Source organism: Nycticebus coucang, chromosome 3 (assembly GCF_027406575.1).
Source record: "Nycticebus coucang isolate mNycCou1 chromosome 3, mNycCou1.pri, whole genome shotgun sequence".
In the NCBI taxonomy this organism is placed as follows: Eukaryota; Metazoa; Chordata; class Mammalia; order Primates; family Lorisidae; genus Nycticebus; species Nycticebus coucang.
In genome coordinates this window covers 113166500-113190655 of record NC_069782.1, presented here as the reverse complement: position 1 = coordinate 113190655, position 24156 = coordinate 113166500, and the positions used below count along the sequence as shown (strand labels likewise).

At 35.1% G+C, this 24156-nt stretch overlaps 1 protein-coding gene across 1 annotated transcript in view; it reads right to left on the bottom strand.

The window, feature by feature from the left end:
- The window catches only part of LOC128581091 (protocadherin-15-like), a 724065-nt gene that overhangs the window by 288332 nt on the left and 411577 nt on the right, over nt 1–24156 (bottom strand). Inside the window, exons 12-14 of the mRNA XM_053583500.1 lie at nt 20033–20239; nt 9184–9318; nt 7626–7775 (exon numbers count right to left, since the gene is read on the bottom strand). Of these exons, the coding sequence (XP_053439475.1) occupies nt 7626–7775; nt 9184–9318; nt 20033–20239 (492 nt within the window). The remainder of the gene's footprint in view (nt 1–7625; nt 7776–9183; nt 9319–20032; nt 20240–24156) is intronic.

The following is a 24156-nucleotide window of genomic DNA, read 5'->3' as shown; positions in this document are numbered from 1 at the left end:
TTAAACTTAAGAGAGATGTCAGCAGGCACAGAATGGCAAGCACAGCCCATGCTAACCACAAATAAAACAAAACAAAACCCTGTACGTTCTCAGGTTAATTACATGGAGGCACGTATTAGTATATGAGACAAAAATGTCTAAGAGTATTACACAGATGTTCTTGACTGCATGTGTGGAGATTGGCCCCTTCCTATGGTAGGACTTTCAGGAGGATCAGGATGTGTTCTGACTCATTTCAGAACTATCTTTTGGAGGCATGAAAGTGGGGATACCATAGAAATAGCCAGGTTGCTAATCACAGGCTACTATAGTAGCTTAATTTACAGGAGAACATGGTCATGATAAAAGAAATAATGGTCGGAATGCAGACTGGTACAGTCACTTCAGGAGACAGGCAGTTTTTCACAAAACTAAACATATTCTTATATGATTCAGAAATTCTGCTTTGTGGTATTTATCAAAAAGAGTTGAAAAGTAATACTCACGGGAAAAACAAACGGAACAAATCTATACACAGATGATTATAGCAGCTTTACACATAATTGCCAAGACTCGAAGCAACCAAAATGTTCTTTAATAAGGGAATGAATATAAACTATGGCATTCAGACAATGGCATATTATTCATCAGTAGAAATAAATGTGCTATCAAGCCATGAAAATCCATGAAGGCAACCTAATTGCTTATTACTAAGTGAAAGAAACTGATCTGAAAGAGCTATATATTGTGTTATTACAACTAGAAGTATTCTTGGAAAGGCAAAATCATGGGGAGACTAAAAAGAATAGCGCTTGTCAGGGGTAGTAGCGAGGAAGGATGCCTATGCAGACCTAATGACCTTGAGGGCAGTAAAACTAGTCTGCTTAATACTCTAATGGTAGACACCTGCTATCATGCATTAGTGAAAAAACACTTAATGTATAATAACAAGAGTAAACTCTATTGCAAACTACAGAGTTGGGTAACTATGACGTGAGAATGTAAGCTTACTAATTATAACAAATAGATTGCTCTGGCAGGAGATATTTACTAATTATAACAAATAGATTGCTTTGGCGGGGGTGTTAATAATAGGTAGGCTATGCATGTGTGGGGGCAGGAATATATGGGAAATCACTGCATCCTCTTAACTTCTCTGTGTACCTAAAACTTCTCAAAAAAAGTAGGTTTTTAACAACAACAACAAATAAGAAATGATGACTGACAAATACCTTTTAAAATATAAATGAAATAAAACATAGTTTCAAATTTGCTCTCTTACTGCTGCATAACCTAAAGACTAATGGCGAGCTCCAAAGAGGACCGTGTGTATGCTCTGGTCTTGGGTTTGTGTATTAGGAGCAAGATAATGGACAGTTAATTGATCTTGGGATTTGTCCTGTTTGAAGTGATTATCAAAATTACACATTGTCATATCCCCCAGATTCCTATAATATCAGCTTGACGCTCAAGAGCAGAGGTCATATCAGCAGAGGACGCTGCAACTTTCACAAACACAGGAATAAATAGAGATGATGACTGAAAATTTGGGAATAGATGAAAGAGGGGAGAATCATCTGGAGATTGTTAAAAAATGCTCATATTTAAAGGATAATAATTGAGTAAGAATCCAGTAGCAGTATTCCCCAGCCAACAGAGACCCAGGATGAGAACCAGAGAAGTTTTCCACTAAAGTGTGAAGTTGAGAATTTCGCATGACATAGAGACAAATAGAGAGAGAGAGAGAGAGAGATAGGAGGCACTTGATTGATAAATTTACATAACTTTGTCAATGAGGTAAAGAATCATTATGGGATAACAACGTAAAAAGTTCTATCAGAGGAACAAGAACAATGCAAAGCTATGAAGTGAAGATCAGGGACTTGACTCTATTTGGGACTCCATCTTAATGCCTTAAGAAGTCCTGCGGTTTAGTGGTACAAAACATTGCGAGAGTTTAAAACAGTGATTCTCACCTGGCTGTATAGTTAACCAGCCTCATCTTCCTAAATAACATCTCTTCAAGTGATTCTATTATGGGTGGCCAGATCATTTAAATAAAAAAATATTTTAGGCTAGAATGCAATCATCATTTATTTTAATTTAAAAAATTCAATACATTCAGGGGGTACATTTATTTTTTTTTGAAGCTTTTAGTGTGCTCATCATCATAATAGTTTCACCGGACCTGATAGGCAGAATTCTAAGATTCAATTAGGATTGAAAATCACTGATTTTAGAGAATTGCAAATATTTACAGACCATGTTTATGGAGTCTGAGTTGGATGGAAGATACTGATATTTAAATCTACTTCAAAATATTACAATAGCATATTACAATCTGTATTTTTAGGATAGCGCGACTTGGTTTTTCAAGGATATTAGCAATATGTAGAATGAGATCATAAAAAAAACAGCAACATGATACCCATTAGGGTAAACTAAATAGATTTCATTGATGGCCCACAAAATGGTCTACGTGAACTGAAAAAATGAATTCTCTTATGCCAGCAATTTTCCCCAAAACATACATTGTGCTAATAACGTAGTTCCACTTCAGTTCCAGTTATAGCAAAGGAAGACGCTACTTTAAGGCAATACTCCTCTCCGTGAGGTTCATGACTCCCATACAGGAGAATTGCTCTGCCCCCTTGTACAGTAAGGAAGTAATGCAGTGACTCTCCTGCATGTGGGTCATGAGCTGATAGGAGGATTGCCTAACACAGCATCTTCAATTTCATCAGCATCTTCACATGCAATGATCGATCATTGTAATTTGCATAGTTCATGGAAATATATAAAAAATGAGTTTTTAAAGATAACGCAAAATCTGTTTTATAAAGAGAATGTATGTATATGTCAAGTCCGAAGTCCAATTGATAAGTGAAAACTTTTAACAAGAATCTAGTTACATCTTTATGACCAACCTATTCACTTCTTATAGAAAGGACAGGTACCTTGCAAGAAGAAGATATAATACTCAAATAATTGAATGTATACTTTTATATGAGGCCAAAATCATCTCATGGCTACATCAAAAGTGGCGTTAACATAATTAAAACCTGTTAATCCAGGCTCTTTTTTTGAAAGTGCTCATTGTCACCTTTGTTTCTAACATTTTCCGTCTCATTGACACAAGGTCGTTAACCAAACAGGAAACTGACTATGCTTCTGTTGGGGGAAATGAGGAAAGGCATTTAACGAGGTGAAGTATAGGAACCTGTGCTGTAACCCCTACAGGGCATTCGCAAATCATGTTTTGTATCATTTTTCTTTGTTTTCATTTTTTTCCTCTCAATGAGAAATCTATTTTCTTTTACTTCTATGCTCTTGGAGGATGTTTCATAGCCACGTCATTCTTTTACTATACAGAAAATTGTTCCCTGACCTTGAACACAGGCTGGCTTTCTGCTCGAGAAACCTCAAGAATCACAAGAATGGTATGTGAGTTGTGTTCATGGAGGAGGGCAGAAAACTGACCTCCAAGAGAGAATGTATATGAGGTGTGGCAATAAAGATTCTCTACATCCCAAAGGTCTCTTGATGCTGGAGACAAAGGTCATGCTCAAGGTCTGCAGTTTTGCAAACACCAGGTGGAGACATTCTATCTGACCACCTCTAGTCCTCTCCATCAGTGCTGATGTCTGATAAGCAGTTTTTATCTACTTATTCTTAGTTTATGATAAAATACAGACCCAAGGTTTGCCCCAGAGGACTCCTCCCTGAGCTCCTCAGTCCCCAGCACAGACTCTTTGTTAAGCCCCTTCATTTCTCACTCCAAAGTCCCTTCATTTTACCACATACTGGAAAAATATTAAAAATGCTAATTATAAAACTTTATTTCTGGGATTTTAAATAATTTTTAAAATTGTACACATATAGACACAAACAAGAATCAATTTCCATAATCTGTATAGTTCACGGAAATGTATAAAATACAAGCCTTTGAAGGCAAAGCAAGATCTGTTTCATAAAGAGATCTGTGTATGTATAAGGGAAATTAACTTTTGTAGCCTTCAAATACCAGAACACCAGCTTTTGATCCCCTCAGGCGAACATTGTTGAGATAGTGTTTTATCACATAATTGCTATCATTTTATTAGTTACACTTTCTGGTTCCCTGCTAGCTGTTTTCTGTATAAACTTACTTTTATTTCCAATTATGTCATTATAAACATGAGCATTGGCTCTAATTAAATAAGAGTGACAATAATTGTCATTCCTTTATCCTAAGAAACTGTAATTTTTCTACCTACCAACAGGTGCCTCAGTAAAGAAAAATATACATCTTCACATTTATCAATATTTTCATTCACTCATTCTTACTTGTCTGCCAATATTCCTTTCTGTCATCCTCAAACATTTATTAAGCATCTACTGCATTAAATACATACTACTTGTCAAACATTATGCATAAGATGCTATGGACACAGAATTAAACTAATTACAGTTTTCTCCTCAAAACAAATAGGCAACAACAAATGAATTTCATTAACGTGACAAATACCAACCAATATACGAATAAAACCTTTGCCCCTATTAAACACCAAAGAATATTTACATATATGGCAAATGTTCAGGTGAATGTCTAGTTCCCAGGCTATTGTGTCAAGCTTTCTATAGTGAAGAGTACATGTGGGAATTCTTAATGGAGGAGTCATATCTTGATGTGCTTACATTACTAGTAATAATGATTTTATAAGTTTAAAACCAATATTCAATTATTAATTGTTAGTAGATTACAAATATTATTAGGAATAGGAAACAGAGCATAGACAAAGGGAGACAGTCAATGGGGAATCGATTCAGACCCATTTACCTGACTTTGAGCACAAAGTGCTAGATCCTGTCACTTTAATATTTCTGCAGCCTGGTGTTTGTGTGTCCCACTTCCCCTCACAGCTGCAGAGCAGCAGCTGGCTAGAGGCCTTGAAGCTGCTTTCTGCCAGGGCAAGGCTGTGTGCTCTGAGGGAGTGGTTTTTGGGAGTTAAGAATGTGAATTCTTTAAACATTGTCCAACTCAGGAAGAATTGCTCTGGGCCAGATAAAGAGAAGAAAGATCTCTTCTCTTCTGTCACTTTAATTTGGCCAGAAGAATCTGTTTGGATGCAAGGCTGTGAGAATATTAAAATATCACATCTGTGGTGTGTGACTGTGGGTCAGCTAGGATTTGGTCCTTGAGTCAGCCTCTATTTGGCTTCCTTACCAAGATTTTGTTTACATTAAGACCATAATACTTTAAACCAGTAAAAAATGATAAGTAAATCCATGCAGTTAATGTAATCAGCTATAGAGTTAGTCTAGTTAGTAGAAATACAAACACAAAGACAAACTTGATGGGATTGTTTATCTTGCTTTCATGAGATTTATGACTGTAACACTGATGTATGAAATAAATACAGAGCAAGCCTGAACTCGGGGTGGCATACTGGAAGCCTCACAAAGAAGGGTGTGTTGCCTTCTGAGCCCCATGCTCCTAAAACTTATCTCTTTGTCTGTGTCTATTATTTCTTTATATTAATATTCTAAAACTCCTGCTAATAATTTTCCAGTGTCCTTGCACCACCAGGCCACAAGGAAATAAACCCACTGTGTTGAGGCTGCTCCCCAACACTATGTAAGTCAGGAAGGTATGTCATAATTCCTTGATAAAATAAGAATAGCATCAAATCGTTTCTAATTTATATTAATAATTAACTAATGTAATGTTGGTGATATTCTTTTGAATAAATATTGACTACATGGCTAATATGTTCTGAATGTGTTGTCCATTAAAATGGAAAAGAAGATATTTAGAGTTACTAAACTCAGTTTGGGGTGAAGGAAAGAAAAAAAAAAATAAGATGATTTCAGATGGTTATGTGGTCTATGAACTTGATGAGAGAGGCTAATACAGACAAAAAGAACAGGTGTGTGTGCCTGCCTGTGCTGGGGAGCTATTGACACCATGTGCTAGGGACGTTTCCCTATACCACAGTGTTTCAGCTGTAAACCACTGTATTACTGCTCATGGCAAGTATAAGGAAGACTTAGCCAGACTTCTAGGAACTACATATTAAAAACTACAAACTCAAAAGGGATGCTTCCTTAGAAGGAAAATAATCTAAAAGAATAAGAAAAGTAGTTGAGCCATAATCAGAAGGTAAAAGGGTTCAAGGCAGCAGAAAGAATTCTAGAAAATGAGAAAGAACAAGGAACAATTGGTGGCTGGAGGTACATAGTTCAAGATGAAAGAAACCTAAGAAAACACTGGAGAGAAAAAAAAAAAAAGGACCATAGCATGAAAATTAAGTACATTGTGGAGATACCACACTGTTTTTTAATATTCTGAACTATTTCTCTAATAATAAAATATATATTATTTATTTATTATTATTATTTTGGTGATATAAATCATTTCTTGTTAATTTGAAGCCATTCGAATTCTCCAAAAAGTACATGAGATCAAGGGCTTCCTGCCTGAGAATAAATTAAAACTATTAGGTCTGATACTCAGGTTTCCGAGAAAATGTAGATCAATGGTCTCTAGGTTGCTAGGCATTTGAAAAACTTGGGATTTGTTTTTCACACTGATTCTCTAAGTATTACGCATAGATATTTAGATCCAGAAAATATAAAGTGAATAATCTTGGTAATTCATATTTCTAAACAGTTCCCTAGAAAATTTTGAAAAGTTTTAGAGCTAACCACTCTTAAGATTCCAAAATATCCTCTAGGAAGAATTATTACTTTAACACTTATACTCAGAATAGCAAGACTACACAAAGATTTTGAAGTAACTTATAATTTATTTCAATAGAATGAGTATAACTAATGGTAAAAATAAGACAAATAATAGATAAGGATTTTGCCTAGTTTATGCATTTCCAAAGGCACCATTTACTAATTTTTAACTGATGTAAAAATTACATTTTGTTTAAGCAACTAACATCAAATAGGATTACACACTAGTTGATTAAGGCAGTCTTTTGTATTTATCACTGAGAGAAATTTAATCCATTTCTACAATAGCATAAACTAATTTGAAGATCTAAATTACATGTTTAGTATATTAATAAAATATACTCAGTATATTAAATTTTTTAAAATCAAGTAAAACTTGATAACTTCTGATAGCTATATTTATATCTAATAACGAGTTAAGTCTACTCGAGAGTCTATGCAGACATACTTTATTTGAAAAGCGAACATAAATCAAAAGCTGATTAAACTAAATTATGCCACAACAGAAGCTTGGAATTCACTTTCATTTCCTAAGCAATTTTTCTTTTCTTTTTTTTTTTTTTTTGTAGAGACAGAGTCTCACTGTCCCGCCCTCGGGTAGAGTGCCGTGGCGTCACACAGCTCACAGCAACCTCTTAACTCTTGGGCTTACGCGATTCTCTTGCCTCAGCCTCCCGAGCAGCTGGGACTACAGGCGCCCGCCACAACGCCCCGCTATTTTTTTTTTTTTTTTTTTTTTTTTTTTTGTTGCAGTTTGGCCGGGGCTGGGTTTGAACCCGCCACCCTCGGCATATGGGGCCGGCACCCTGCTCACTGAGCCACAGGCGCCGCCCAGCAATTTTTCTTAAGAAACACATTGTGTGTTACCAATGGAAATAACTGCTTTTTGTATATTATTAAATTATCAATATATGGGTATTTACCTGTATGACACTGTCCCCGGGATTCATATCTGTATAAACATAGACATCGTAGGATATTTCAGGGAACGTTGGGGTGTTATCATTTGCATCCATCACGCGAATGTTGACAATAACTGGCTCGCTTTCTTGAACACCATCAAATGCTGTTATCTTGGGGTAGAAAAATACACATAAGAGAGAAGTCATGCAAATATAAGCAGCATAGAATTTGCTTTTACAGTTTACAATGTCTGTTGCATACAATTTAGAATTTTAGAAAAGAGCCTAAATATTTTGTTGATTTGAAAAGGCAATAAAATATATTTCATATATTGAAATTATTTAGTGTGCTAAGAAACAAATATTGAGGATTATGTTTTCATTTTCATGTATTCAACTAAAATGTCTTAGTGGCTTAACATGGACCAATAACATTGCTGATTCTTTAGAGTTAACTGCAATTTAATCCTTAAAATTTAATTGGAAATATTCTTCACTTTTACATATTTTGTTATAATAGATGCTTTTACACTCAACATGCTTATCTCAGTCAAAAAGTAGCTGTTCTACGTATATAATACTGTATTCTAGTAATTCACAAAAGGGCACATTTTAAAGGACTCATTCATGTTAGCTAATAGTGATATATTACATTCTCAACATTTTAAGAATGCCTGACAGATAAAATCAGTGCTGAAATGCTGCCAACCTTGTCTGAGTGACTTCTCGAAGTCCACTCTGTATGGAAGTTTGAAGTGTTATATAAACTGGTCTGTAAGCTCTGGTCTGCTGCTGTGTAGCCTCTCCAGAACTCGTGTAAAAATCCACTACTTGAGCTTTCTATTAGCTCATCTTTCTCCTACATCTGATTCAAGAATTTGGATAAAATCTTAGAACATTTTTTTGATCTCTATTTATAATCTCTCAACCCTATTTTACTAGTTATGTATATTTTTCTTCTTTCATAATAAATATTTACAATCAAAATTTAATCTCCATTTTTTTCTCCTTGATTAATCTAATGAAATATTTCTCTACCTCAGTACAATTTATGTTTTAGAACAGATAACTCTTTGTGGCAAGGGGCTGTTCTGTGCCCCTTCCTGAACAATGTCTAGCGGCATCCTTTATATCCACCCATCAGATTCCATTAACGTGCTCTCACAAAACCAAAAACTCTCCATACAATGCCACATGTTCTCCGAAGGAAAAAATATCCCCAGCTGATCAATTTGTCAGAATCACTGATAAAATTTTAAAAAATGCAATAACTACAAGTGTTAGGAAATAATTCTTCTATTTCTCAATTTTAATTAATTATAAGGGTAGGCTGATGATTCAAATTCCCATTTTCTTGTTTTTATCCAGAAGAGTTGTTTCCCCCAAATGAGGAAAAATATTAATGCAGCTATAGAAACTTACAGACAAAATAAAGAGAAGTATATGCAAAAAAATTTTTGCGACTGTCTCTTTGATACTGAAAACACTCACTTTTCCCTCCAGTCCTGGCCTTTTCAGTTTTAAGCAGACATTCTTTCAGTTACATACATACATGTACACATATACGAAATCTCTGTACCGAAAAGGTGTAAGTTTGCTGTTCTTCCCTGTCCACTGGTTGCAGTAAGGTGAGGTAGCGAGTGATACCGGTCTGCGTAACAGTGAACACTGAAGTGTAATCATTCAGAAAGAGGTGAAGCTCTGGGTCTTTTGTCTTTGAAAAAAAAATGCCATTATTTAAAATGTTGAACAGATAATGCAGTTATTAGTTCATTACCTGGAAGTTAATTTTTGAAATTTATTATAAAAATAAATAAATAAAAATACACATAAATGCATTAAGAATGTCTAAAGGAAAAAGATTTATTTAAATATTTATTCCTACATGAACTGAACTATTCAAAAAGATGGTGACTTATACGTGAATATAAAATGCTGAAATACATACCAATATAATTAATGTAAAATAAGGAAAACTAATAGAAAGAAGGAAGGAAAGAACCCAATTAAATACATATTACTAATGTTTTGAGATCAGTATTTCCCAGAACTTTATTGGGCTTAAGAAATAAGAAACAAAAGCAAGAAGAAAATCAGAGGTGGAATTTTTGCCAGAAGATTTTACAATTACTTCATTTGTAGTAATAAACTACACATAGGCATATTACTATCTTATTCCCACTTATAATGCAAAATTGAACTAAAATTGGTTATGTACTAAATTGGTTAATTACCTACAAACATAATGCTTGTATTTTATTATTTTAATGTTTCAGAGATTCTCCAAAGGGAAACATAATATTTATCTTGGTTAAAATATTTCAGATGATTGAATTGAAAATACATGTGAATTTAGTATAGGTGCCTGATAGAAAACTTGAGAAGCAAACAATATATACTTAAAGGAAAGGGGATTTCAAATTCAGGACTGAGATTAATGAACTTAGCATTGGGAAACCTTCACAATTTTATTGTCATGCTGATACCACATTATTTTTTTGCAATTCAGAGAAAGAAGAATGAAATAAAGCGGGAGGATTAGATTGTTGTTTGCATAGTGGGAAAGGAAACCAGATGAGGCAAAGACTATCAGGAAGGCCAAGAAAAAGAGAAAAAGAGATGAAATAGGGAGGTAAGATAATAATACTTTTCAAAGTATTATGCATAATATGCTTTAATATCCTATTTAATATTATGAAACATTTTTGAAGTCTCCTGTTAAAGGTATTTGCGAAACTTGGTAAATGTAGAATGTAAATGTTTTGGCACAGTAACTGAGATAACGCCGGAAAGGCTATGTTAACCAGTGTGATAAAAATGTGTCAAATGGTTTATGAAGTGAGTGTATGATGCCCCATAATCATATCATTGTATACAGTTATGATTTAATAAAAAAAAAAAAGGCTTAAAGCAAAGCAGAGAGTAGGGAATTGTTAAACATGTTTTCAATGGCAAAAAAAATACAACACGGGTTAACATTTCTATGTAAAATGCAAAAGTTGTATATTACTATACTAAAAAGTAGACATTATTTCATCTACAATATACTTTAATCTGCACATCTTTTAAAAGCTACAATATGTTTACATTTCAAATAACTTTGAAATGAATGGTTTCATTGAAACCTGAAATGCGTTATGTACTCATACTGTTCATTTTGTGGCAGCTTTCTATGTCCATGATTTTAAGGTTGCTGTGCTATATTTATCCTGAAATAATAAAATATTAATACTATAGATGATAATTTACATTGATATAGTTATTTTAAAATGACAAAAGATACTAAGAGAAAGATCAAGAGGCTTTGGGTCTGAAATTTTTAAACAGGCACTTCAGTTATCTCCATTTCATGAACCAAATGAATCAATATAGCTAGAAATTGGGCTGTTTCACTAATCAATGTAATATGTCAGGTCATCTTGAAAATACACTTATTATAAAAGTAAATTATAAAATACATATAAATCAATATATTTTACACTACGACTTCAAGGACTCTTATTGTTTTGTAACATTTTAGAACCAATTATTTTGGATCTGATCAAAAATGTTAGTTAACATGAAGTTTCAATCAATAACAACTAAAGTAGAAGTATCTGTCATATTTTAGTGTTTATCCTTAATTTTACCTAATCCTTGTGCTTTTCAATTCATATATTTTTTTCTCTACTCAAAATGTGGGACATTTTATATTTGCATGTTGAGCAAATTCTGCTACTTAGTTAATAAATATTTTTCAAAGGGAAATTTTGAAAATTCTTTTGTTCACATCCTTCTATCATTCTCTAATACCTTTATATCACAAGTTTCTCTTATTTTGTTTTTTTATATTCAACTGTAGCTTCTGTTAATTAATTTGTCAGCTGCATTTACTTGTATGTTTGCCACGAGTTTTTAAGGATTTTCTTATGTGAAGTATTGATATGCAATACTGTAATGAGTATTCAGCTGCACACGTGTATGTGCATATGTAACTATAGTATAATATGGTTGTGTTACAAGTAAGCATTATTTTTTTCATATAAAACTTTGCCAATTAAAAAATTTTTCAATTGATACAGAGGTATAGTTATTATAAATGTTAACCACATGTACAAAGATCTTCCAGCAACACTTTGATTACTTTTAATTGAATAACTGGGTACTAAATCTAGCTAAATTTTGTGAGGCTACAAACAATTAAGTTACAGTGTTTGCATTTGTTAGGAAGAGTCCCTTCTGTAGTTGTGTCCCACACAGTAGCACCATTTTGTTTTACCAATTTTATGACAGTCTCAAGAAGTATTTTGTCAAATGCTTCCCATCTGAAGACAGTACACACATCAATACTCCCTAAACAGACTCTCATATCAGATAACCAAAGACATTAAAAGTCCTTCGATAATTTAACTTTCTCAATTTTTTGAGTTCTTTCTTAGTAACTATAGTTTAAGATAACATTCCCCAGAAGCTATGTTTTATTGAAAGGAGATAATGTCATACAAGAAGTGAGCACTCTTTGTGGCATTTAGGAGCTCATTCTAACTTCCTTTGTGCTGTTAGAGTTAAAATAAAACTTTGTCATTTATGTATATTTAAAATAATAACTTTGCATATCTATATATACCAAATATAAATGTTATGGGTGAATGTCTTGGCATTTATTCAAGTATAAAAATAGAAAAAAAACAAATTTAGAAATGCTCAACAAATTCACTCAAAGTATAATATTTTAGATTCATTTGTAAAGATAATACTAGTATCAAATGTAATTTGTTAGGAGTATTCCAATAATTATAACATATCATTTCTTGAAGTTGTGGAAATTTCATGCAGTATCAACATCCAATTTCAATGAATACATATCAATACCAACAAAGTAATTGCTTTGATGGACATTATTTGCAATTAAAGACTTGCCGCTTTTGACAAGAAATAAGTCCAGGCATATCAATTTTAAGGAACGATCTGCATATGAAGGCAATGTCCATCTTCTATCAATTCCTTTGTAAACAAGGAATTTTTTGTCAAGCTACAACTTAAAACACAGTTTCAATTTCTCAAACACAATTGAATTATATAATTACTATAGTTAATGACTCAAGTTCAGTCAACATTTGTATATTTATAATACCTGACCATGTCAGAGTTTCATGAACTAGGATGTCAATGAACAAATAATGCTCTGGTTTAATATTCCAATGGAGATAATTGATTTCATGTAGCTGTTTTGTTGATATGTTAATTTAAACTGAGCATTAGTGTTCTAAATCAATATGCACAGAGGGAGTTAATTAATAAGTAATATTTTCCCCATGATACCAGATAACATTTGTTTTACCCTAAATTTAACATATATCAGTATTTTTGGCATAAACCAAAAGTATATATATTCCTTCACCATTTTATAATTTTTTCTAGAAAAATAAACTCTGACATGCATTTATAAGTACAAAAAAATGCTAAAGTAAGTTTGTATACAAATGCCAAGGTAAACAAAAATAAACCAAAGCATCCCATCATACAGAAATATATTCAGATATAGTCTGCTGAATTTAAAAACGATTCACGTTTACTAATGAGAATCAGAATATGATAGCGCACACACACACAAGATCATAGGCATGCTCATATGGATGCATATACCACATAGAGTAGTATATACATATGGACACACATGTACACATACAGCATATTATGTGCATATATATAAAGAATAAAGCATAACTACATGACAACAAGTATCTCATCTGTCAATTTTAGGTAATTGTTAGTAGCTGCCAAAGGACCTCATTCAAAAGGTTCAACCTCAAACATAAATTTTAGGAAAAAAAGGCATGATAGATTACTAATGTTTGTTGTGGACAAAAAATAATAATTAAGCAATAATTGTGGGGCGGTGCCTGTGGCTCAAAGGAGTAGGGCGCTGGCCCCATATGCCGGAGGTGGTGGGTTCACACCCAGCCCTGGCCAAAAAAAAAACAATAATTGTCAAATTCACAATGAAAATTGTATTCTGCCCAATTTTATAGTACTATAACCAATAACATGGTGTAAATATACTTAAATATGTGTAACATGGTAACAGATCCATTTGTAAGTGGTAATGATGTCAAGTCTATGTGTTTTAGTGGAAAAGAAAAAGAGCAAAGAAATGAACCACAGCAATTACCAAAAGATCAGTCACAAAATTAACACCTGGTACCTACAGGAACTCCACCCGGTGGAACCTGTATGCAAATTAGACATGAAATAAACACTGTGAAGATATGATCACAGCCACACATAGGAAGAAAAACAAACCAGTAAACATTAAATATTTATACTGATGTTCCTTTTTATAGAGACATAATAGGTACACAGAGACATATACAAACATACGTTTACATATGTATGTTCATATATGAATTGTTTGCATTTGACAATATGCTTTCTGAAGTATGTGTACTACATCATAGTTTCAGTTTCACTGTGACCCTTAGGATTCCTTCTTCCCAAACCTACACTTGAGAACATCACAACTCACCAATTCCCCACTGCTATGTCTTAAAATATTGTCTCACTTTCTACTGAGTGGCAGAGAGAAACCCAACTTCATTTTTAAACAAACGCTTCCCTCTTGTCCTTCTCTTGGCAAGTGCCCTCTGGCATAGCTATGCTTGAGGCAACACAGGACAGCCAAACCCTAAGATGACAACTCGCTTTTTATGCTGGAGGAGGTTTAAGCTCCGCTTTTTTTTTTTTTAATTAATATTAAATCATAGCTGTGTACATTAATGCGATCATGGGGCACCATACATCAGTTTTATAAACAGTTTTGACACATTTTCGTCACACTGGTTAACATAGCCTTCCTGGCATTTTCTTAGTTATTGTATTAAGACAATTATATTCTACATTTACTAAGTTTCACATGTACCCTTGTAAGATGCACCGCAGGTGTAATCCCACCAATCACCCTCCCTCCGCCCATGCTCCCCCCTTAGAGATCTAAGCTCCGCTTCTAATGCTGACATCTGCAGGGGGTTAAATGCCTCTGTGTTTCTTCTTAAAACATTTATCCAGATGCTGATTATTTTCACTAATTCTCACTCTCAAAACCAGAGATATTTCACCATGTAGTAAAATTCTCCTCTGTGTACTAAAGGGGCTTTGATGTTTCATTTTTTTAATAGTGATCTTCAAAAATCCTAGTAGTGAGCTAATTTATTTTATAAAAATAAAGACTGCTTGGACCAGAAAAAGAGATAATTCAAAAGGATATAAACACATCTTCAAACATATTAAGGACTATTTCATAAATTTATTTTATGTCCTAGTAAGTGGAAGATTTAAGGAATAATAGATGAAATTATAAGAAGGCTGGTTTCAATGATGAAGAGCTTTCTAAGAATTAGAGTTGTTCAGTCATGGACAATATTGAAGGGGACCATAATGTGGGACAGTTAATTCAATATTGTTGGAATTCAATAGCATGCACACATTTTAGGTATCCTGCCTCCTTTAATGATGTCTGGATTTATTATTTCATTAAGGAATTATTAATACCTATTAAGTACTGGAAGCTGTGTTATGTCTTTAGGATATATAAGTTATTAAGGCATAAAATCTATCCTGAAGAGATTGTTAACTCAGTGAGGAAGAAAGACACGTGACAATGTTGGAATTATAATATTAGAGAAGTGTACTGAAGGGAATCATGCAGTTCCCTGGGGACAATGAGTGCCCTGGAAAATATTCGTGAATGAAGAAATACTTGAGCTGATTCCAAACACTGGAATATATTGCATAAGCCAGCCTGAGTAATAGATCAAAGATTGCAAAACAGAAAACATAATGAACAAAAATAATTAGATAAGATATAGCTTGGCCTATGCAAGAAACCTCAAGCAGTTGTTAAATGTAATAGGTGACATTGGAAATTTCAGAAATCGAAGCTGAAGAAATTTTCAGGTTCCAAAATACAGACAGCCATATTAGTGAGCTTGAGTTTTCTTCTGCAGAAAAATAAGTGTCATAAAAGTATATTTGGCAGATTTCAGCTTTTGAATAAATCACTCTGGCGGATGAGTGAAACTGATTTGATTAAAATGAATAGAATGAGGAGAAGAAAGAATTCTAAGAACAGCCTAATAGCATAGAAGTTGTAAGAATAGATTCAAGAAATACATGTAATTAGGGGACAAAAAGGGAAACATAAAATACATGTAATTAGGGGACATAAAATACATAAAATACGTGTAATTAGGGGACAAAAAGGAAACATAAAAATCAAGGAAGAGTCCTCAGTTTCTAGCTTGAGAGAAACAAAAAAGGTGTTACATAATTTTCTAGGGAATTGATTTCAGGAGAACATTGCACATAATACAAGAACCTGCATTAAACTCTAATATTCTACAATCTTATTTAAAGCCTAGATATAGGCCAGGTGTGGTGGCTCACGCTTGCAGTCCTAGCACTTTGGGAGGCTGAGGCAAGTGGATTGCCCTGAGCTCAGAGGTTTGAAACCAGCCTGAGTCAGAGTGAGCCACTGTCTCTACCAAAAAAAAAAAGCCGGGCATTGTAGCGGGAGCCTGTAGTCCCAGCTACGTAGGAGACTGAGGCAAGAGAATCTTTAAGACCAAGAGTTGGAGGTTGCTATGAGCTATGATGCCATGGCACTCTACCGAGGGCCACACAGTAAGACTCTGTCTCAATAAAAAAATATAATAAAGAAATAAAGAAAAGAACAAAAATAAAATTAAAACCAAAACTTCAAACTAACATGACAGAAAGCCAATTGAAAGCAAAAATTCAAAACAAAAATAAAACATAGATATATAAAAGCTATATATGTTATTTTAAGAATTTCTGTCACTAAGGAAATAGATATACTTGTTCCCTTCCTTGCCATCTAATGACAATCACTCACTATACATAATTTTAGAAAGAGGTTGGATATAAAAAATAATCAAATGATCAGATATGCATCATGTAATTGCGTGACAATTTACAAAACATATTAATCGTGCCTCTATCCAGGTATAGAGCATCATCTTAGGGACATTTCTCCCACGTCCATCATCACAGGCCCAGTAGAAAAAGGGCCAAGGGAGCAATGCTTGCTACCACGTAGGTGATTAGACAAAAGCGGGTAGAGATAGGAGTCAATTCCAGAGCTGACTCTGAAGCCCAAACCCTAAGGTCCCACACTTTGGAAGCATCTCAGGCCCTTTAAAAGGCTAACTGCATTGTAAGTGTCCAACAGTAGATCTAAGTAGTTTTGCCCAAACAGTTTGGATCCTGAGCCCTCTCCATTTCATTAATGCTCTGTGAGTCCTACCATCTTTCACAAAGCTCTTTGGAACACAATTTTAACATTTGTAGTTTTAAAACAAAGAGACAATCCAGGTAAGTAAGGAAGGCACACAAGCAAGCTTAGAGCTTAATGTGAAATCATTAAATAATATCAGTATACGGAGAAAGAAGAAATACGGATCACGTAACTTTAGTATTTAGCATTTTCTAACCATTATATCCATTAAGATATGGCCTGAAGTATTATAAATTTTCAAATTGACTAGTCACTACTAAAAGGATGAGTATGTATTTAATTAGAAAGCGAAATGCAAGCTCGGTGTGGTGGCTCACAATTGTAATCCTAGCACTTTGGGAGATTGACGCCGGTGGATTGCTTGAGCTCAGGAGCTTGAGACCAGCCTGAGCAACAGTGAGACCCTGCCTCTAAAAACAGCCAGGCATTGTGGTGGGCACCGGTAGTCCCAACTACTGGGGAGACTGAGCCAAGAAGATTGCTTGAGCCCAAGAGTTTGAGGTTGCCATGAGCTATGACACCATAGCACTCTATCCAGGGGGACAAAGAAAGAAACAATGAAAGAAAAAAAGAAAGAGAGAGGGAAAGAAAGGAAAGAAGAAAGGGAAGGAAAGGGAAGGGAAGGGAAGAAGAAAGAAAGAAGAAAGGAAGGAAGGAAGGGAGGGAGGGAGGAAGGAAGAGCAAAATGTATACCAAAATTTGGGGTACATCTCCAGGCCCACAAAATATATTACTGTAGCTTGGATTAAATCTTCTAAAGTGACTCTGGGTGTTTTCTTTTTCTTTTTTTTTTTTTGTGGCTTTTTTTTTTTTTTTTTGGCTGGGGCTGGGTTTGAACCCGCCACCTCTGGCATATGGGTCTGGCACCCTACTCACTGAGCCACAGGCGCCGCCCTACTCTGGGTGTTTTCTAGTCAGGACTCACTAATTAGGACTTTTTCTCTGTGCCTCATTAAACCCATCAAACTTTGGGGGACCCCAAATCTTCTGAACTGACATATAAAATTGTGTATTTATGTGTACTTTTCAAGAAAGAAAATCTATAGCAATCATAAGCTGTGACTATAGTGAGACTGCAGTCACAGTACATAAAAGAGAAAGGAGCTGTCTAAGCAAGTGCTTATAATCAAGGACTTTGTTCCACACTAACCTGGACTCAAGGTCCACCTTTATTATTTACTCACTCTGTGATCATAGTAAGCATTCAAATAGCATGAATGACCTCTTCTGCAATATTAAAAATTGCATTTGTTGTGTTTTCTGCAAATTTAAGGAAATTAATGCAAGATAAAGCATTTACTATATTGTCTGGAATGTACTGAGAACTCAATGCCAGTCATTAAAACTAGTGACTCCAAAAGACATGGAACAAAATGGGATAAAAAAAGGTGAGGTGGAGGAAGAAAAAAAGGAGAGAGAGCAAAAGAGTAAAATAAAATACCTGGAGGGAAGAGATGCATACCCACAAAATTTGTTACAGCCTCTGTAACATATTTCTTTAGAAAGGGAAAAAACAATCTGAAAATGCCATCTTAATTTATGGAAATGATGTCAAAGCTTTGTGTAACAAGATTTTGTAGGACATTCAAGAGCTGTGCTGTCCAATTAGTGACATACCAACATATGAATAGATACATATGAATATTTATATTTATTTAAATTCATTAAAATTAAGCAAAACTTAAAATTAGGTTTTCATTTATTTGCATGGCTAGTGGCAACCATATTGGACAGTGTAGCTACAGAAGGTTTCCATCAGCACAGAACGTTCCATTGGACAGCATTGTTTTTGGTTTCTTTGTTTTTTGTCTTTTTGAGACAGAGTCTCACTTCCTATCCCTTGGTAGAGTACTGTGGCATCCTAGCTCACAGCAAATTCAAACTCTTGGGCTTAAGTGATTCTCTTGCCTCAGCCTCCCGAGGAGCTGGGACTACAGGCACCCGCCGCCAATGTCCGGCTATTTTTCTTTTACAGAGGAGGTTTCACTCTGGCTCAGGCTGGTCTGGAACTCTGAGCTCAGGCAATCCACCCACCTGGGCCTCCCAGAGTGCTAGAATTACAGGCGTAAGCCACGGCACCCGGTAGACAGCACTATTGAAGAGAGAAATGGCTAAAGAGTCAGGATTAAACAAACAAACAAGCAAGCAACAGAACTCAAGTCATATGAAAAAAATATACAAACACATATATCCACATAAATATTTAGGGAAATACTGTGGTAGTTCATAGAACCAAAGAAAATCTTTAGGAATGAGCTACTTCTCTGGGGATCTCATAGCTTCAAATTTAGGAACTCAACAGGACTCTTTTTCCCTGTGTGTGTCTCTCGGGCTTCATCTTTCCCTATGATAATGGGCTTTATCCATGATATCGGCAAGCATGGTGCAAGGATGTTAGAGTCATTTTTGGTTCTTTAACACAGATGCTATCCAGCTTCTTCCCCCGTCTCCCTTAAATTCCTGGGAGGATTCTGGCTGGCCTGATATAGCTTTTCTGTCCACTTTTCATAGCAATTACTCTGGCTAAAGAGGTCAAGTATTCTGATTTTACTAGCCTGGACCATTTCTCACTCACATAAATGACGTAAGTACCGCAGGAAACAAAGAGCGATTTGCGAAGTGGAGAAGTGTTAGCATCAACATAACCATTGGCAGAAATGTTAGTGGGTCAGCTGCCCCTAACTGTGTATTCATTAATAGTGTGCCATCAGACCAAAAGAAAACGGTCCCAAATCACCCCATGGGGTTGCCTTCATGATTTTTATAGTCATTTAGTAACATTATTATTTTTCCTTATCAGCAACTATATAAAACAATTTTCAACCTATTTTAATAAAAATATTACCCTAGTGATTTAGCAAATACCAAAGAAAATATTCCTTTATTTCCATATACTGAATTTTATTTGCAAACTGAAAAAGAGTTATTGAATTCAAATATACATATTTATATATTATACATATATAAATTAAATACCCTTGCATTGGAATTAAATTATAACCCTAAAAATCATTTATACTAACTTTGTTCTCTGTTCTACAGTTCACATAGCTATAGCTTCGAAATACGATCTATTAGAATAAATATAACAGTGGATGTGCTAAACAGATAAGAGCAAAATGGATATTTAACTTACATCTTCTATGTCCTTGTCCAAAGCTACTATTCTTAGAGGAGTGGTCAGATTTAGACTGTCAGAAATGGTTGCTCCCACAGGGGCAGATTCCAGGATATAGCCTTGGTAACTGGACTTTGTGAAATATGGACTCTGGTTGTTTTCATCCAGTATTTCAATGTGCAGACTGGCAAAGGCAGGGAGAGGATGGCCATTGTCCTGTTCAGCCTAAAAATAAGGAAAAGATTTAAAAAGTATGTGCATGCTATCTTTTTGGAGTATCACTTTTCATGCTATATGCAGGGATTTTCCTTTTATTTATTAACATTACAGAAAGAAGGCGGCTTTAAAGGGCTCATTAGGAAACAGAAATGAGGAAATTAAAGTCCAGAGAACCTTATTCAATTGTATCTTCTCTTGTTTTCAAACCCAGTATATATTTTTAAAATCACTACAATAAAATATTATAGTTGTTATTTCATGCAGAAGGAGAGATAACTGTGCTCAAATATGTTTAAGTTAGAAAATTAAGAAGTGAACACATTTGAACGATTTACCGATAAAATACTTAAATAAAAGATAGGGGAAATGACTTACGATTTATCTTCCTAATAACATACTATACTTATTTTTGTCTCTTCCATGTATTTTCAGGCCACATAATGATTGCATCCTTGATATCGTCTGTTTTTTATACTCCCAAAATGCGTGTGTTAAAATCTTAAGCACCTGAAGGTGCTGAGGGTATTATGAGATACGGCCTTTGGAAAGTGATAAGGTCGAAGGTCGTGAAGTCAGAGCTTCACGAAAGAGGTTAGCGCCTTTATAAAGGAGGCTCTAGAGCCATCGTTGGCCCCTCTTTGATAGGTAGGTCTTGGAGGTCCTCAACAAACACTAAATGTGCCAGCACCTTGATCGTGAAATTTTCAACTTCCAGAACTATGAGAAATAGATGTTTATTGCTTATAAGTCACCAAGTTTATGGTACTTTGTTATAGCAGCCCCTGCTCACATAAATGTAATCCCAAATAATTATTAATTCTGCATAAAATTAGGGGATTATGGCTATATTTATTGCCCACTGAAAGTCCCCCAAAGCATCCTAAAAAGTACAGCGATAATTTCATTGTAGTATTTTTAGTTGCTGTGACATTTCAAATATTATTTAACCATAAATGTAATTCAAGTAAATTCACATTTATGTATGATGTACAATTTTTTGTGTTTTTTTCCTTTTCTTAAATTAAATAAATTGATAAAAAACTATTCCTAATTAATCTTCTTAGGAAATCTTTTTTTTTTTTTTTGTAGAGACAGTCTCACTGTACCGCCCTCAGGTAGAGTGCCATGAAGTCACACGGCTCACAGAAACCTCTAACTCTTGGGCTTACGCGATTCTTTTGCTTCAGCCTCCCAAGCAGCTGGGACTACAGGCGCCCGCCACAACACACGGCTATTTTTTTGTTGCAGTTTGGCCGGGGCTGGGTTTGAACCCATCACCCTCAGCATATGGGGCCGGCACCCTACTAACTGAGCCACAGGCGCCGGAAATCTTCACATGGTCATGCTGTGGATGGGGAAACACCAACTCTAGACTTTCTTTTTCTAAGAAAAAGTATTTTATAATCTAAAAATTTTTTAAGTTTAATTTGGCTGGGAATGGGAGCTGATACCTGTACTCCTAGAACTTTGGGAGGCTAAGGTGGGAAGATGACTTGGGGCCAGAGTTCAAGAGCAGCATGAGCAGCATAGCAAGATCTCATCACTAACAAAAAAAAAAAAAAACGTTAAAAAATTAGCCAGGTGTGGCAGCTCATGCCTGTATTCCCAGCTACACAGGAGGCTGAGCCAAGAGGATTGCTTTAGCCTAAGAGTTTGCAGTGAACTGTGATGATGTCCATGTACTCTAGTTTGGGCAACAAAGGGACAGAGTGAGACCCTATTCCAAAAAATACCCAGAAAATTTTATTTTAAGAAATATTTCGTTGCATTAGATTTCTACAAAATTTCCTCCAACTTTAGGAGAAAACATTGATATAATTTACTAAAATATTTTCAAATCTGTTAGTATTTTTTTAGTATATTCTATTTTTAGAATAGTTGTATTTTGACAATAATTCAAACTGAAAGTAAAATATTTGATATTAAACTCAGGAATGCTTTTGTAAATGAAATAGTGACATTTTACTATGAAAGTATATAAGTAGTTCGGATAGCTATCTCTACTTGTTCAATATTGAGACAAAAACATAGTATCCATCAATAGAACTGCAGTTCCCAACCCCTCGGCTGCAGCCCAGGGTGATGCCTGTCCATGGCCTGTTAGGAGCTGGGCTCAGAGCACCACCTGTCACCTGCCCCTCCCTGCCCCTCTGGTCTATGAACACATTGTCTTCCATGAAACAGTAGGAGGTGAGTGGAGGCCAACCAGGGAAGCTGCGTCTTCATCAGTATTTACAAACGCAGCTGTTCCCCACACTTGCTTCACCACCTGTACTCTGCCCACTGCCACACACCCCCACCCTCATCCCTGCTCACAGAAAAACTGTCTTCTATGAAACCGGCCCCTCATGCCAAAAAGATCGGAGACCACTCCTCTAGGAAATAATTTTCCACTTTTTTCTAATTAAAGCTTAACATTTCCATCAATTAAGAAGGTAGGCAACATTCTGTTTCTACTAAGGTTTGAGAAGAACTGTCTTAAAGCAGACTGTAATCCACCCTGTAGCAGTGCTGAGTAGATTTCTTCTTTTCTTTTTTTTTAGCAGTTTTTGGCCAAGGCCAGGTTTGAACCCACCACCTCCTGTATATGGGGCCAGTACCCTACTCCTTTGAGCCTCAGGCACCACCCCAGTGCTGAGTAGATTTCCAGGCCAGAGGGACTTATATTCTTGGGCAACTGGGTTTAAAGATTAAAGTGCTTCCTCCTGGGTAATCTCAGCCTCTAGCAGTGCAGCTGGACTAAGAAACTACAGAAGACATGTGTTCATTGAGCCAAAAGGAAAAAAAAAATGTACTGGGTACACTGTACCAAGAAATACCATAATATATTTTCACTTCATTTTATTATTTATATTGAAGATATGTTGAAATATCACTTATGCCAATTACTAATTTGAAATTGTGGTAATTAATAAACCTGTAGTGAAATAATTTTAGATAATGCATTGATTTTAAAAACTACTTATATTTGATTTTAAATATTTTGATATCTCTGTTTCAGTATGCTTAGGGTGCCTTAGTAATATTATGTAGGAAATTTTCATTTGCTAGACAAATGTTGAAGTGGGCCATGGCACAAAAATGCCTATGAACCACTGCTCTGCCCTAAAGAGGATGAGACTGGAATAGTGCCTGGCCCTGTCTAGAATTCTGCATTCTTTACACGTAACCAGATGTGCTGCTGACACCGTCAGTGTGCATGAGATTATTCTGTATCCAGCGGCTGTGATTAATTTGTGCCGAACCACAGATGTTCTTTCAGGAGTTCCCTCTGTGACATACATCAGGCTTTCTGGAGACGGCTGACCAGAGCAAAGGTGCAGTCTATGACAAGAAAACATCGTTTTTGCGCTGTTTGAAACTAATTGGTCCACGTGGGGTTCCAACCCAGTGACCTTGAAAGGATTTAAGCAGGGATTCTCTGCCTGACTCCTGCAGGCTTTGAGCAGTTCATACATTCTAAAAAGGCCTTTGCTCCTCTCTCTCTCTCTCTCTCATTCTTTTATATCTGATTATTCTAACAGATAATCAGATATGTCAACATGTCATGTTTAGGACACAGATCTATGAAGCTGCATATTTTATAATTTGTCTCCCCAATAAACATACACAAAGACAAAATGTATAAGTTGTGAGGAGGACAGAAGAAGAAAAATCTCATAATAGTAAAAGAAGCTTGTATTTTACATTCGGATCATACGCCATTAGTTTTTACTGCCATCTGTTAAGCAAGTAAAAACATGTAACATTTGCATGATGAAAACAAAATGACGCAATGAAAAGAGAAGAAATCAAACTCAAATTAGATCTGTGAAAATAACTTAATAATTTTCTTCCTCAAAAATAATATATAAAACCTCTGCCTATTATTATCTTACTATTACTTTATTGTTAACAAAGAATACTTTTGGATTGCTACCATG